Here is a 17,030-nt window from a genome sequence, read left to right on the forward strand (position 1 = left end):
GATTATTTTTCATACAACATACTAATTTAGCGAGCTATTATTCATGCATTATAATATGACAAGGCATTACAAACATTAAATTTTTTTATTTCATTTATTTTTTTCATGCATTGGTAAGTTTTACAGTTTTGAGCCCTTTTCTTAAAGTATTGTTTCAGACTAGTAGAAAATATCCAAAATACACAAGGCTTCATCCCGTGTTCAGATTTCTGTTCTGGAAAGGTATCTTTATCTAGTGCATATTCAATTAGATAATGCCTCCTTTGCATATTTAAACATAATTTCAGAAAACTTGTAATTCCTTATGAACAGTAATCAACTGGGGAGGTATGAAGATATCTATTAGTTAATTTTTTACCTTATTCATCTGGGGTGCCTTGTCTTAAGAATACCTCTATAATACATTATAAATACAGGCTTCATAAAAAGGTTTTAACAAAAATTGTTTAGTGTTCATCAATGCATCACTCACGTTTTGATTTCTGTCTCCTGCACAGTCTAAAACACAAATAGCGTATTGTAAGAACCACAGCTCCGCCTACTGCCAACACCACTGCTAGCAAAAATGCCATTACGTCTAAAGAGTGATATGAGTACCACGGCATCTTATAAGAGTCTGTGCGTAAATGTGCTGCACCCTTATGCCGCATGACATACTCTATCCAAAAGAGGGCGCTGTCTTGAGGTTGTATAGGCTGGTCTTTGTGTAGCCTAGACAGCCGTTGCATGTTGTCCCTGTACGAGGGCTGATGTAAAACCTCCTGCACTGCCGGCAAAAAGCTCTGGCTGTCCAGTTTGGTGACGTCAAGAACCTTAGCAGCACCTCGTATCTTGAGACGCAACATATTCTCAGATTGGTCAAAAAGCAAGGGAATCCCAACCACTGGAACGCCATGGTAGATGGACTCATAAATGCCATTCGCTCCACCGTGAGCGACAAATGCACGTGTTTTAGGGTGACCGAGCAGATCGTTCTGAGGGAGCCACTTAACCAGAAGAGTGTTATTGCCCAAATTATGAGGACGCTCTCCTAAGTGCCTCCAGATGACTCGCTGAGGCAGCTGAGCAAAACCTGCAGCGATTTCAGACGTGATTTCACTTGGAAGACCTTTCACGAGCGTCCCAAGCGACATCACAACCACCCCGTGTTCTCCTGAACCTTGCACAAACTCCTCCAGGTCTGGAGGTAAAGGCTTGGAGGGTTTGCATTGGAAGCCTCCAATGTAGACAACGTTTGGCATTGTTGGACGTGGGAACTCGAAGACGAAATCTGATCGCATGAGCCAAATATCTGCGCCTTGCAGCAAGTGGTAGAAATCGGTTTCGGGTCCAAAGTAGCGTGCAACCAGTTTGTCATATTCTGGTCTCACAATAAAATGGTCTATGCACATGTTTAGCACATAATGGAAGATGTTCTTGAGCCTTTCTCCAAATGACATGCGGTTTGACAAGTGGCTTCCCGCTGCTGGGACATATGAAACTGGAGAAGGCGCGACAACAAAGTGCCCTTCTCCACTGGTGATCCATCTCACATTGTACACCATTGGTAATTTGAGTTTATGAGCCACCAGCACACCTGCAGGCAGACCCGGATCAATCAGAACCAAGTCGTAATGTCCCTCATAGAGCTGTTTCATCAACACCGGGTTTTCGAACATCTCCACAACCAGCTGACTTGCTTGCCAATGAATGCCGTAGAGATTCTTCAGCATCTGCCAATAGAACTGAACGAACGCAAGCGGCGATCCTCCATGTCTTTGTATCTCGAGAATTTCACTCAGGAACGAGATAAAGAAATCTTGTTTCTCAATGTTTATTGGCTCCGGTAGGGTCACCGTTATGGCTTTGTAGTGCGGTGAATGCTCCTTGATGTACCAGCTGCTGGCAGTTCGTACCACGGTGACCTCGTGACCGCTGGAGTGAAGGTCCTCAATCAGTATATTCATGTTGACCCAGTGGCTGCCATCCACAGGAAAAACAAGGACCTTGCCGGCCAGAGCAGAGGGAAGGTCGGTGGAGAGGAGTACGGATAGCAGCAGAAGACTCCATGAAGGTTTTAGGACATTCATTGCTCCCTAGTACACAGAAAAACACGAATGTTTTCTAGACGGACTTTATGCATGACATGATAAAACTGTAATTCCTTGAACAAAAAAGTTGCTCTGTGTTTATTTGATCTAACACATTCCTCTAATGCCGGAAAATATTTCATGCTTGAGTGCATGCATGGACACACACAGTGTTTCTGAAACCCTGAACAAACAGTATTATTTAAAACAGATGTGTCCTGTTAACTTCTGAGTTTTTGGAGGAAGATTGCATGTTGTATAAGCTAGTATTCTTTTTGTGTGAGACATGCACACATTAAAAAAAGACTCGATGGGAAAGTGAGACTAGAAATTCTGATGGTATTTTCTGCAATTTAACATAAGTATGATTCAACAAAAACTGTAGATAGTAATAAGGTAAATGTTAATTGCTGTAGAAACAGAACTGATTAAACTGGATGTGGTTTTCTTGCAAAAAAAAGAGGAAAATAAACCACTCTTACCTTCTTATGTTGCCTCTCTTCCTCTCTCTGATGAAATGAGGGTTTGTTCAGTCTGGTTCCAAGTCCAGATCGTGCTTTAGTATTGCATAACTGAGTGGAGGTAATCCCAGAACAGTGGGCGTTGTTAATGCAACTGTGTGTTGGAGTTTGCGTGAGAAGCGTGCTCTCCTGCTGTTTCACAAAAGCCTCATCCAATGCTTCCTCCAGGACCTACAACATGGAAAATGCACATATTAATGACACAAATCCTACTAAACAGATCTCCATATGAGAGAGTATATACATATACTGTAATGAGAGAGGCGGAGAAATTAAAGTGAATCATTAATTCCATTGCGTTTTCTCTCTTTCTCTTTACTGGCACAGTTCAAGGATGATGGCAACACTGTTCTATGCTTAATATATTCAGCAAATTAGATCAAAGGTTCAGGTCATTAAACTAAAATAAAGTGTGAGACTGTGAAGGATGCAAGACAACATGAGAATGGAGTAAGAAGAAAATATGGAGAAAGATATTTCAAATATTTAAGAAACTCCTTGTAAAAGACATCATTCTATAACCAAATTATTAAAAAATATTAACTTTTTCGCTCTATATTGATTTGTGTATTTTTTACAAAAAAACCTGTTGGTTAAGCATTAGTACAAGGTCTAACAAGTGTGCAAACCACAATCAAAAGTAAATAAAAAAGCAAACAATTTCATAATAGGTATAAATCACTTTAATTGTGTTTGTACTTTGATTTTTTTTCATTGGCATTATCAATGCTAAAACTTTAAAATACAAAACGTTGTGGAAAAATACAAGGCCAAAGTTCAGCGTAAGATACAGAAATTTGTGGAAAAATACAAGGTCAAAGTTCAGCATAAGATACAAAAATTTGTGGAAAAATACAAGGTCAAAGTTCAGCATAAGATACAAAAATTTGTGGAAAAATACAAGGTCAAAGTACAGCATAAGAGACAAATGAGCACATAGTGATTTTTTTTACATTATGTTGAAAAAGTTAATTTACATATTGTTGAAGAAAATTCAGCTGCACTTCATGATTAGTAACAATGACACATTAATAAATTATTACCAAAATTTTTTTATGGAAAATGCATTGAGCATGCGCACATCCTGCGCACATTACCAGTGTTGCCAACTTAGCAATTTTGTTGCTAGATTTAGCAACTTTTCAGACTTACCCTAGCAACTTCTTTTTCAAAAAGCACCTAGCAACAAATTTAGCTATTTTTAAAAAAGTTTTTGGCAACTTTTAGCAACTTTTGTAAAGTTACTCAAATGATAAAAACGCACATATTTTCAACTAAATTACACAAAAAGTGAAAACCCTTGAACAGCTAGCCAGCCAAGCAGCACGTCAACCTGGAGAGAGCTGAAGAACAGTATATCAAATGTGCATTAAGTTGCTAGTTCCAATTGGTCAATAATATATGACCATTTATGATACAGCGTGTTATTAGCTTGTATATCAAATGGTTGTTCAGTTAGGTTATCCTTTAAGTCGTAACCCTGTAACCTTAAAACACAAAATACAATGTGGAATTTAAAGCACAGGTAAAACACCTGTGAAAAATAAATATGGATTGTTCCTTCATATTAACAGTACATTGTATTCTATTTTTACAGACTTTTGTGTAGCATACTAACTACCAACACACTGCTTAAAACTATAATTGTTCAGAATGTGCAGTTTTACTAGTTAATAAGAAAATACATAAAATGTGTAACTGTTCAATAATTAAATGTTGTAAAAAATCAGATCATAAAGATGTTACTTATGTTACTTTTACAAATTAGAATATTTTATGTTTTATATTATTTTTATGAACAAATAACATTTAAAAAAAATATATCTTTCGCTGAGATTTGAGTAATCTCGTTGTGTATTGTACGAAAAAATAAGTCTGTTTTGTGTGTTTTTTGTAATGTTTGTTCATATGGCGTTGTCATGAAATGGTAATTTAGCAATTTTTAGTAACAAAAGGATCTGCCTTTAGCAACTTCCCCTAAAAAATTAGTTGGAAACACTGTACGTTACTAGACTAGTCAGGAAAGTCATTTCAGAGCTGCTGAACAACTTTGAGGTAAAAATGCAGACACCACTGATGAGACTGTAAACTTCGACCTAACGTTACATATTCCTAAATATGGTGAATGTTTGGTTAATTTTTAATTGGTAGGTTTACAAGGCATCACGCCACCTGTCTGTAAATTTGTTGCTTTTATATGTATTACCAGTTAGTGCTGGCAAGTCTAAAACGACAGATGTTATGCTATTTTATTTTGAACAATGTCTTATATACAGTATTTATCTCAAGTTACTCCGCTACCATTTAGAGCATAATGCCACACGAGGGCGACAAGTAAATATTGTGGCTGAGCTTGAAGAGAAATCAACAATTAATACACGTTCAAGTTTTTATGTTCACTTTCATTCATTGATACTACACACAGTGGAGTCTTAACACCGCTCAACACACTTGTCTGATATAATTAATTTATGATTTGGACAATTTCATAGTGAATCCAAGCTTATTTCTGTTCAGAAGTGGCTGGTGCTGCCACAAAGATGTAACATCTAAATGTTTGCCCTCTTGATCCACAGTCATTAATTTTGTGAAGATAATAAACTTCCAAACGTGTTACAAATCTGTGTTAGTTAATAGAGATGGGAACCAAATTTAATATATATAACTGAATAAAAATATAAAAACTGAAAATAATCCAGATCAATCGTAAATCATGTTAAAAATCAAAATAGTCATCAGACAAATGTGTGTTGTTTAGTTTCAAATAAATACGTGTTTGTTTCATAGTCTTGTCCTATGTCCTAAACCAACCAATTAACAGTCATTTGGAAATGCATTAGATGCATCTTTATGCAAGTGAAGCATATATGTCTGTATTTGTGTGTGAATATGGAAGATATCCGCAGATTTAATTCAAACAGTAACATGTCATATAGATCTCAAGCACAGATTCTGAGTAATGTGTGTGCATCTACAAACAGCCTGCAACGCAAACTCAAACTGACACGTCGCTCTGTGTGGTGGGTGGGAAACACAGAACACACACATACACAGAAACACACTGATCTGTGGGCAGGTACCATTCTGACATCCAGAAAGTACGCTTTGGCTTGCTACTGTGTGTGTGTGTGTGTGTGTGTGTGTGTGTGTGTGTGTGTGTGTGTGTGTGTGTGTGTGTGTGTGTGTGTGTGTGTGTGTGTGTGTTTGTGGTCTGAGTCGTAGGAAGCAAGTATGTAAATCAAAAGCATCTTGATTTCCATTTTGATCTTATTTTGAGGTTTATGGCCTCCACAGAGACAACAATCACTCCTACTTATACAAAGACAAGCAAATCTGTGCTTTATTAAAAATCTTGTACTAAAACAACAGTTCAATAACAGTAAATAACTTTTGGTTTATAAACAATATAATGTTTAATTCATAAGAATTGAAAGAAATGACCATCTCCCACTATACACAAACAAATGCATTTTCTTAATTTGTTTTGTTAATTGGTTTGGGCATTTTTTGCACACACTGAACGAAAAGTAATTTAATTTTTTACCTAAAACACGCAGAAGCCCCGAAGTTGAAGGTGAAAGTGTCTTTTTGACTTGCCTTTATAAGTGTATTTACAGGATTGCACAATATATTTTGACTATATTGATCATTGGTTGATATTAGAGATTAATTTATTGGGATCAATATTTATGAAAGCCCATTTCCACCACATATGAAAAATAAAATCATTGTTTTGACATATTAAGTCATAATTATGAGACCCGTCTCATAATTTCAATTTATGTCAGTGTGGCAGAAGTAGATATTGGACATTTAATTGTTAATTATTCTTTTTCTCTATTTTTACATTTATTTGCTGTCAAATAAAATTCTTCCTGTTTATTTCATACTGGTGATTATGATTTGGTGATGCTTAAATTTACTTGTTTATTTTAGTAATTTAATATTTATGTATACAAAATTGTATAGAGTTTTAATATTAGTTGTTTATTGATTACTAGCCATAATAAAAATAATTATTAATTAAAATAGTTAATAACTTTTGCCAGCATATTAATATGTGCATTCATATATATTTTCTTTTTATTCCTACTATGTGTAACAACACAAACACATACAAACGACATAATTTCTGTGCATTTACAGTATAGGGCAATATAAGACAAAATATTTTCCAAATTTGTACCTTAATATGCATGTACAGTAGTGTCAACTTTGGCCACTAGAGACACATTGATATTTATTTGATTTTTTTAGTAATTTTTTTTTAGGTCACCTTGACTATGAGAAAAAAAAAAAAATCTTTCCAGGGGATGTTAAGAAAAAAGCAGAGAAATTATGCATTAATTATTTTGTATGGTAACAAAGCACAAAAACATGATAATAAAAATCAATGTAGGAAATTCGAGGAATGTCTATTTCCTTCTTATTTCACTTTTCCCTTCAGAGCTGTTTGTGACATTGCAGAGTGTCCAGTATGTGTTCCTCAAATGCATTGGTACCATACAATAGTGTGAATTATGCTGTGTGAATTCATTGTGAAACTAGTGAGGTGATGCTGAAATGACTGGACAGCTGTGTTTAACGCTTTTCATTGCTTTTAAAGTTACCAGCTATTTCCTTTCCTCTGTGTGCTGCCAGACATAGAGACAACTCCAGAAAAATTCACACATATATGTTCATGCATACAGACACTGAGCACATGCATTCAAACACAGCTCCTAAGATCATTCTAGCTTACATCATGGTCTTTCTGGCCCAGCCTGAGGTTTATCTGTACATTATGTTTGCTTTCAAGTAAAATCGAAATAAGAAACAAGAAATCCCCCCTCGCTCAAGGATGAGCAGGACGCGTGCATCTCTCTGGGGGCTCTTGACTGACTCAAGGGGCTTGTTGTTCTCAGCTGGTGGAGGCATGGGGAGGAGAAGAGCAGTGGAGGAAGTAAATTACATAGGGAGGGCTGAAAAAGTCTCTGTTCTTGTCGCATTACTGCGGCCGCCGTCAAGGGCACAGCGGCCGCGGTTTGAGTCACTGCGCTCGGAGCTCCACATGGCCTTCGTTTCCTGCAGCCAATGATCAACATTCTTTCTATTTCAGTGACTCACAGTGATAGTCAGCAAACCCTCCCCCAGTCTTCATCATGTCCCATGACAGCATCACAAACCTCAAGAGTGGATAGAAAAGTATGCAATGTTTTTGTGAAAAGGCACCTTTGGTTTTAGACTGATGTGTACGGTGGAACGAATGAAAGGCACCGTGAAGTTACACAAAGAAAATCCCTGGAGCAACATGAATTTAAAGGGATAGTTCACCCAAAAATGGTTTACTCACCCTCATGTCCTTCCTAACTTGTATGACTTTTTTTTCTGCTGTAGAATATAAAAGATGTTTTAGGAACTGTTTTATCCATACCATGAAATTGGTGGGGTCCAAAACAACATTGGATCCCATTAACTTAAAACGTCAGTCATTTTTTAAAACATTTTCCAAATAAGAAAGTAAGTATGGTTTGGAATGACGTGGGTATTGAGAAATGTTTTTTGGGGTGAACTGTCACTTTAAGTGCTTTTCTCAAGTGATGCCTCATGGCTTATTAGCTATTCTGGTTGCTAGAGCTGACCTTTAATAGCTACATTATTGAAACCAGGAACTTGAAATGGAAAACAATGAATAAAATGAATTTAGAATATTTTACTTTTGTAATGCAAAATATTTCTGAATGAACCTGAATATTCAAAAAGAGATTTGTAGGTTGGGACCAAATTATGACATTTTATAATTGATTAGAAAAGTCACTTTTTATATGTACATAATTTGTGTAAAGTTAAGACTATTTTGATTCTTTTCAATAAGTAAGTAAATAGAATCCATTTTGTTCAGTGTTATTCTAGTTTTATTTACATACCATTGTATTTTTTTTTCATATTTTGAATTTTAGTTTTGAATTTTTATATTTTCAGTTTATTTCATAGTCATTTTGGGAACGTTTACATGACAGTGATCTACTAAAAATGGCAAAATGTTTTTCCTTTGTGGTTTGCATAGAGATGAAAATGTACCCTGTTCACATGGATCCACCAAAACTACTTAAAATGCTGTATTGTGCATGCCAGGCCAGTTGTCACCATTTTCACAAATTTGCGTTTTTGTAGTTTACACAAAGATGATAATGGTCACATTTTCAAAAATTGCACTTTGAAGCCCGCTTTTCAAAAGTTTTCTGTTTTTAGTTGAAAACAGTGTTATGTAAATGCCCCCTTTTTGTGCTTTTGCCATTTTTATTATCATTTTTTAACTCATTTTGGTTAGTTGGCAAGGCAACATTTCTAATTTATTTAATTTTTCCATCTAATGTTTATATTTTATTTAAGCTTTATATTAATTACTAAAATATTTTAAATGGTTTTAGTTTTGGTTAATGATAATAACCCTGCTGTGATTACATGTTAACTTTACTAACACAGCTCTATTCTCAAGATTGAGGATTGGCCCCTACAGCTGCAATGGAACATCTTTTGCATTGGCTGGGAATCAGACTCAGGTGTCCTGCATGGTGGGAAGATTCTACCACAGTACTAGTAATGTGCCCATCTCAAGCCCAAGGCTGTGCATTTCCAAGCAGGTCTTCTTTCAGACCCAACATTCATTAAATAAATGGCCAAAAAGGACCTGTAATAAACCAGCAACCTCAGGAAACCATTTACCACCTGCTTCAACCGGCTATGTGATCTTGAGCTCTTCGCTTAAGCTTGGTGCTGGCAGTGCAGTTTTTTTCTATCCTTTATGATTGTTGCTTGTCAGAAATGCATAAGTTGAATGTGATGTAAGTTGCTTTAGAAAACCACATCTGCCAAATGCATAAATGCAAATGTAATGAGATCTTGCATAAAAGCTAGTGTTCTTGTATGTCAGACTGTGTAATGTACCGTACATCTAAGGAGTTTGCTCGTGTTCGCTCTGGTCATGTTTTGACATCCTCATTGACATGCATGACAAAGAACTCTGTCATGGCTGGATGAAAGAATAGATTTGTAAACCGCTCATTTTTCAAAGTGAACTTAAGGTAAATTTTAAGCGTGATTATAAATGTCAAGAGAAAACTACCAAGATATTGTACCGACTTTTATTGTCTCACTCACAGAGTACGTCATTAATTGCCATTCAAACCAATTCTTGATTAGACGACCATCGTAGGAGCAGCGACACAGCAGGATTATTTCTGACACTGTCAGAACTTCGTTGGAGGCTAAAATTCATCACAAGGCAATCAATTGTTCGCTGGTGAGCATGTCACACTGAACTATCAAAGACCTGTGATGAAACCTGATTTCATACACTGGGCTTTAGCAAGTTGGGTTGATGAAGTAGTCTGGGCCCTAATCCACCATTCACATCTCACAGTGTTGGTTTCTTGATCTTTTCAGGTACATTCCGTGGGGAAGCCGGAGTTGCGCTGACTTGCATGCACTTTGGATCAAAATATCTGAATGAACAAATCTAGTGTAAATATTCTCATTTTCATACAGCCATGTTCATTACAGCAGCCTTCTATACCTGGGACACTTGGATCATGGCACAAGGCAACAAATGATCACCAACTCTAGTACAAGTTAGCATTTATTTAATGAATGGAGACAATTATGAGCACGTTTGTGGCGTGTTCTCATAATCCAAGCGAGTTATGGAAGAATTACTATGTGTTTACTGCACATAAATAAACAATGACATAATTGCATAACGATGCCAAGAAGATGCATCAAGGGCGGTTTTGAGAGACAGAGAAAAAGGGAAGCGGAAAAATCCTTTTGCTTGCACTCAGCAGGTGTCCCTTTCGATTAACTGATGCTTAGAATGCATCCTGTCATATTAACTTGACCATCATGCAGACAAGAGAAAACAGACTATCTCTTCCTCGTCTTCCCTCTCCTTTTGTGGTTGATCTAACCACCACGTCTAAACCATGCCATCGAGTCTTGCTGTTCAACAAGTGGAAAATCAAATCATATTTCAAAAGAGTGCACAAAAAACACACTTAAAGGACTTGGCATTGGGTTTCTCCAAATACACTTCTTTCTCTCTCTCTCTCTCTCTCTCTCTCTCTCTCACTGTTTCTTCATTTGCAGAAAGCCTCCTCCCACTTGTCCTTTTTGAGTCATACAAAGAAACCCACTAGAAGGGCATTCTCTCTCTGTCTCTCTCAATCCTACTTCCTTCCTCAACGCCCAAACACTTCTTTCCCCTCACCTGCTGAAACAGTAAATGCTCTCTCTCTTTCAAGCATACACACACACACACACTCGTCTGAGATCCCTGGTGGTTCTCATTTCCCCTCTCATCTCTGTGAGCAACTGACGTTGAGGGAGCTTTTTCCCTCTCACTTCCAGAGGTCAATATTCCGGCTTGCAGCGAGAGCTCCGTGCTGGCGGCCCAGCCGCTTTCCCGCTTCAGCCTGGGACGGAAGACCCTGCTGGGGGCTGGCGTGGCCGTCATGTTGCTCTTGGTGTTGGTGGTCCTCATTCCTGTTCTGGTTCATCTGGCAGGCAGCAGTGAAAACGGAGGTCAGTACGAGATGCTCGGTACTTGCCGAATGGTCTGCGATCCATTCTTGGAAAAAACTGGCACTGTGGCCGGTATCGGTACGGGCACAGCTATAACTAATACACAGTTGGAAGCTGAGGCACTGACTGATCATAGCATGGGACCCCCATTGCCCACCTACGCCCACAGACCGCTGGGCAAACCTGGCCGCCAAGGAAAACCAGGGCTACCAGGACCTCCGGGACCTCCAGGACCACCTGGAGAGCCAGGTCCTCCAGGACCAATGGGGCCACCAGGAAATAAAAACCACACAGAACGACCGGACATTGCTCTTGGTGGAAGAACAGCTACCGGAATGGGGTCAGCTGTCTATACCATGGGACCACGTGTGGCCTTTTACGCAGGTCTGCGAAACCCACAGGAGGGCTACGAGGTTCTGAGGTTTGATGACATAGTTACAAACATTGGGAATAACTACGATGGATCGACTGGGAAATTTGTGTGCAAGTTTCCAGGGACGTATTTCTTCACGTACAATGTCCTCATGAGAGGAGGAGATGGAACCAGTATGTGGGCGGATCTTATGAAAAATGGACAGGTAAGAGTTTTGCTGCTAACCAATATTACAGTATTAATAATTATATATTTTACTAAAGAGAATTAGAAATAGTATTTACTATTATTAATATAACTAAATCAAACTTTATACAAATAAAAATTAAACATGTCAGGTAGGAATAACTCTTTATGGTAACAGTAGCACATATATAACCCTCAGGCCTTAAAATCTGTATTTTTTATTTAAATATTTGAATTTTTTAGTCCTATTATGTTGTACACAACGTACTACTAATGCCGTATCTGACCATGAGTTATGCCTATTGCTATTATCAGAGGGAACAAGAAAGGATTTACAGTACACATTTACCAAGTTATCTGAATGGTGACTTTTATTGACATCTGTTGTTTTATATAATTTTAATTATAATGACTGCAGATTTAGATAACTTTTTCGTCCCAAAAGTATGTGTCTGTTTCACATTGCAATAGTGTATATGACTATGACTATGATTACATGACACTGATTAAACACAGACTGTCACTGGGATGTAATTCCTTGAGTTTCTGAATAATTTTATTTCAATGGGTTTCAATTTGAATATTCATATCAGGACATCCCATATGTAATAGAGAGTGCATTTAGGGTTGCTTTCCAGCAAAGGTCAGTTTCATGTTTGAGATGAACTTCCGTCATGTCTACGGTACACGTAAACTGTAAACAAGGAAAGGTTTCACTGAACCAAGAGTTCGCCTCTAGTCAGGAGAGCTGCTGCGTGTGTGTGTGTGCATGTGTGTGTGTGTGTGTGTGTGTGTGTGTGTGTGTACATACTATATTTGTCTTCTGGCAACCCTCAGTGTGTCATTCTGAATCAGGGCCCTTCTCAAACACCCACAGCCACTCAAACACATACACAAATTCACTATGAGTCTTTCACACACGCAAAATAAATACTTTAAAGATGCCACACACATCAGAATATGCATTGAGGCCTGCCTCATGATTTTAAGATATATGTGTGTGTGCGTGTGTGCGTGTGTGTGCGTGTGTGTGTGTGTGTGTGTGTGTGTGTATAATTATTTTTCTATCATGAACAGCTTATAAATGGAAGATTTAAAGGTGTTTTACTCTTTTACAGGTAAAATAGTTCATATAAAAGACTGGTCGAACCAAATGTAAAAGAAACGGTCAGCCATACCTCTGTATAACTATCTATTTATACATACTGTATACAGTATACATATATAAATAATATATGAACAGCAACAGCAACACAAAATACTTGATTATTTTTGTGACAAAGTCTTGACACAAACACTGTATACACATGGCTAATCTGAATATATATGTTAGCTTCTTTGCTTTAGCTGGGCTATAGGCTCTAATTATAATTCCTTCGTGCTCGGTCAGTCATTCACATGGAACCACACATGACGGAGATCAGTTCAAACACACAGATACAGACATGTATAAAATACATACCCACGCATGCTGTTTGCTTGAGTCAGCTGTGTTACTCATATGAGCGCAGAGAGTGATGGCCCACAGCGACAGCAAATCACCGTCTAACTGATGCCCTCATATCTGAGCGACTTCGGCCCCTGTCCATCAAACAAGTAAATGACAAAATCACCCATCCTCTCAGGCTCCCAAATAAACACTTAAAGCTCTTTTTATCCCATTAGCTCAAACCTACTTAAAGTTGTTTGCCAAACCTGAATGCTTTCAAAGGGGAGGCCACTTGTTTTATTTATAGAAGTTGGAAATAATGAGGAGAGTGGTGGGAATGTGATGGGAATGTAACACAGACTGGACGCAAACTCACAATTCATGGTGAGAAGCAGCTTGATTTGTCAAACCATATTGGTCCTTTCACAAAGTCCCTTTTAAGGCCCTCAATTGCCATCTGGTAAAACGCCTGACAGCCTTTTTCTACGTAGGCAATAGGCATACAATTACAGGTTATGTGCAGTTGAATGAAGAAAGCACAAAATCTTCTTGACAAAATTTCAATTTTCAATTGCATATTACAGACCTGGCAGCAATGGCATGACAAAAAATGCTTCTTAAGCTGAATCATGCTGTTAACTGACCATTTTGCATTTAAGGTGTCTTGATTTGAATAGTGAATTTCAGCAACATATGCCTGATTGCACCATGCTAATATCATTTAGCATTAATTTTGGCTGTGCCATTTACTTAATGCAATGCATGTGCAAATAACAGCAGAAATGTTCCCTGAGAATTTGCATGAATTGGTTTTGGTGGTTTTTTTTTTTTTGTTATTGTTTTTTTTAATGCAGCTTTCATGTTATGTATTGAATTGTATATTAATGCATGCTAATTTTATCAGAGTCTGTATGAAGGAAGAATACTTGTTTAAGGCTTGCCACCCCATTTCCTTTGTATGATTCTTGTATTAAAATGGACTGAGGAACATCCAATTCTTGTTTGTCTCCAGCTTTACTTCAGATCGCATTTTCAAAATTTACATATTTAAAAGGTTTGCTTTAGAAGAAGCACAGATAAACCATCAGCTATTCGAAACAGATTCCTGAAAACATTGTTATCTCATTTTAATCTGCCGGAAAAAAATACAGCTGGTAATTTGAGCATCAGACAGTATGTCATCAAAGTAATGAGATGATATGGCATTCCATAAAAAGGAAGGGAAAAAAAAAACAAAATAGTGTTTCAATCCCACCAGTCTCACCTTAATAAATTCTTCATCCAAAAATGAAAGTTATGTTATTTGTTTACCTGTTTGTCATATAAAATGCATATGATAAATGTATATACATATAACCATTTTTCAAAAGAAGGCTCTTTTATGCTCACCAAGGCTGCTTCATATTTTTGCAGAAACCTTGATACTAATTTCCAGGATTGTTTAATGAATAAAAAACTTTCAAATACACTTTGAAATAACATTATAAATGTCTTTACTGTCACTTTTGACCAATTTATTGCAGTATTTTCTCATTTCGTTAAAAACAACTTTACTGACCCCAAAATTTTAAAGATACAGTTTATATATAGATTTCATTAGTCACTCTCCTTCAGGTGTTTTTTTTTTTTTTTTTTTTTTTTGTCTAAAAACTGAACAGCTGCATTAAATGTCACATTGAGCTGAAGGTCTCTCTTGTTTATCTTCCTCTCTTTGTAGGTGAGAGCCAGTGCCATCGCTCAGGATCAGGATCAGAGTTATGACTACGCCTCAAACACCGTCATCCTGCACCTCGACCCTGGGGACGAGATCTTCATCAAGCTGGATGGTGGGAAAGCGCATGGTGGGAACAGCAACAAGTACAGCACTTTCACTGGCTTCATTCTGTACAGTGACTAGAGGTCAAAAGGTCATCAAGTTCAGTCTCAGTCTGTAGGTAAGAGATGTTAGGGGGTCTTCATTGATTTAGGTTGTAAATCTGATGTTTATAACACCCCTGACATGTTTAGGGTAGCTTATTTTTCTTTGTCATTTCTCTTTTACCTCTATGGTTTTGTTTGCTACAGGGTATTTTCACCTGAAATTCAACAGCTATACACTCATAAGTGAGTCACAGAACACAAAATAATTTGTTTAAACGGTCAAATGATTCATTATGCCCCCTGAAGGGAATGGCCCTATATGTTTTGTTGTAGTAGTCATGTGGTTTTAAAGCCTGGATTCAACGAGAACACAACAGGAAGTGGTTTTCGATTCTTGAATCTGCCCAAAAACCTTCAACAGACACACATGAAATCAACCAGAATGAGGCTTCAGGGTTTCATCAGAGTCGTAATTGATCGAAAGCCCAGTCAAGTGAGTGCTGATATTTCATTATGACGTTGTCTTTGTATGTATGATCAATCTGTGAATCTGCACTGATGTTTATCAGTGTCTCTGACATAATGTGAAGTGAATGACCTTAAATGATACCCTAAATCTTAATGAGTGTATGCCCCTGGTTTTGACTGCTGTAAAATACACTCCCTGAGAGTCTGTTGAAAATCATAGTAGTGCATCTGTTTGTGATTGCTGTGTGGATGTGGAAGTACTAACACAAATAAAGCTAAGCGTTCATTTCAGCTTATAGCTAAAGCTAAACCCGTTCATTGTTGTTTTTACCAATGAATTATGAAGTGTGTGGCTTTCTTAGCTAATATTACCATTAAAATAAATCTTAGCCCACTAAAAGTAACCACATAACAAAGGAGATATATATATATATATAATACATTGTAACTGTAACGGTGATACTGGTTTATGATGATGACGACCAATATCTTAAATGATGTTCTGTATATATCGCAATAGTCATGACCTGTAAAATTTATCAAAATATCTAAATGTAACAGCTTATAGATTTTTGCTTTTGCTAATAAATGGGATTTTTCTAACACTTTGGATCACTTGATTGATTGTGAAGTGATGCGTGGAGTATCTGGTGTGTGGTCTGTTGTCTACATAGACAGCTGCCTTCTAAGGAAGCATCCTAACGTAAAGGAATAGTTGAAACAATTAAAATGTACTCAACCTCAGGCCATCCAAGATGTAAATTAGTTTCTTCATCAGATTTGTAGAAATGTAGCATTACATCACTTGCTCACCAATGGATGCTCTGCAGTGAATGGGTGCCGTCAGAATGAGAGACCAAACAGCTGATAAAAACATCACAATAATCCACACGATTCAGTGCATCAGTTAGCAAGTTGTGAAGTGAAAATCTGTGTGTTTGTAAGAAACATCAACTGTCACTTCTGGCCAAAATAACACTTCCTCCAGTGAAAACGTCCATTCCCTGTTTTCCTCTCACATCAAAATCCACCAACAAATTTGTTTAGAACAGTTTTTTATTTTTTATTATTATTTATTATTATATTAAATGGTACTTGATCTGTGCATATTTCTGTCCTGATTCAGACGAAATGACCTTTTCACTAGAGAAAGCAATATAATGGATAGAGACTCATATTTTAGCGGGAAGCAACAGTTTTAAGTTAAAAACATTTTGAAGTATCTGGAAACATGCTGCTTGTAGATTACTTAGACTACTTGTGGAATATTGTAATGTTTTCATCAGTTGTTTGGACTCTTATTCTGACGGCACCCATTCACTGCAGAGGATCCACTGGTGAACAAGTAATGGAATGCTACATTTCTTCAAATCTGTTCCCATCAAATCTTGAATGACTGAAGGTAAGTACATTTTCAACAAATTATCATTTAAATGCAGCCTCATAACTTTTTTTAGTTTTAAAATTTTGTCAGTTTTATATATATATATATATATAGAGAGAGAGAGAGAGAGAGAGAATTTGAATTTTTTTAGTTGCCATTTGTATTTATTTAATTTTTAGTA

The 17,030-nt window shown here is 37.1% G+C and overlaps 2 protein-coding genes across 5 annotated transcripts; one reads left to right on the forward strand and one right to left on the reverse strand.

Annotated features, from left to right (window-relative positions):
- Window positions 1-71: 71 nt before the first annotated feature.
- On the reverse strand, window positions 72-2,697 carry LOC109091501 (UDP-glucuronosyltransferase 2A2-like). Its single transcript, XM_042714700.1, has 2 exons — window positions 2,552-2,697; window positions 72-2,075 (listed from the first exon to the last, which is right to left on the reverse strand). Exon 2 carries the CDS (start codon window positions 2,067-2,069, stop codon window positions 465-467), a length of 1,605 nt encoding a protein of 534 aa, XP_042570634.1. The 5' UTR covers window positions 2,070-2,075; window positions 2,552-2,697; the 3' UTR covers window positions 72-464.
- A 1,843-nt stretch (window positions 2,698-4,540) lies between these two features.
- LOC109108603 (C1q-related factor-like) lies at window positions 4,541-16,070 on the forward strand. 4 transcript variants are annotated; one of them, XM_042714703.1, is made up of 5 exons: window positions 4,541-4,645; window positions 9,069-9,872; window positions 10,016-10,093; window positions 10,976-11,727; window positions 14,855-16,070. In XM_042714703.1, exons 4-5 carry the CDS (start codon window positions 11,080-11,082, stop codon window positions 15,032-15,034), a joined length of 828 nt encoding a protein of 275 aa, XP_042570637.1. In that variant the 5' UTR covers window positions 4,541-4,645; window positions 9,069-9,872; window positions 10,016-10,093; window positions 10,976-11,079; the 3' UTR covers window positions 15,035-16,070. The 4 variants fall into 4 exon arrangements, with proteins under 4 accessions (XP_042570637.1, XP_042570636.1, XP_042570638.1 ...); XM_042714702.1 differs by having other exon boundaries at window positions 4,555-4,645; window positions 9,056-9,872; XM_042714704.1 differs by lacking the exons at window positions 4,541-4,645; window positions 9,069-9,872; window positions 10,016-10,093 and having other exon boundaries at window positions 10,101-11,727; window positions 14,855-15,071; window positions 15,202-16,070.
- The last annotated feature ends 960 nt before the right edge of the window (window positions 16,071-17,030 follow it).

This window comes from Cyprinus carpio, chromosome A24 (assembly GCF_018340385.1).
Source record: "Cyprinus carpio isolate SPL01 chromosome A24, ASM1834038v1, whole genome shotgun sequence".
NCBI classification, from domain to species: Eukaryota; Metazoa; Chordata; class Actinopteri; order Cypriniformes; family Cyprinidae; genus Cyprinus; species Cyprinus carpio.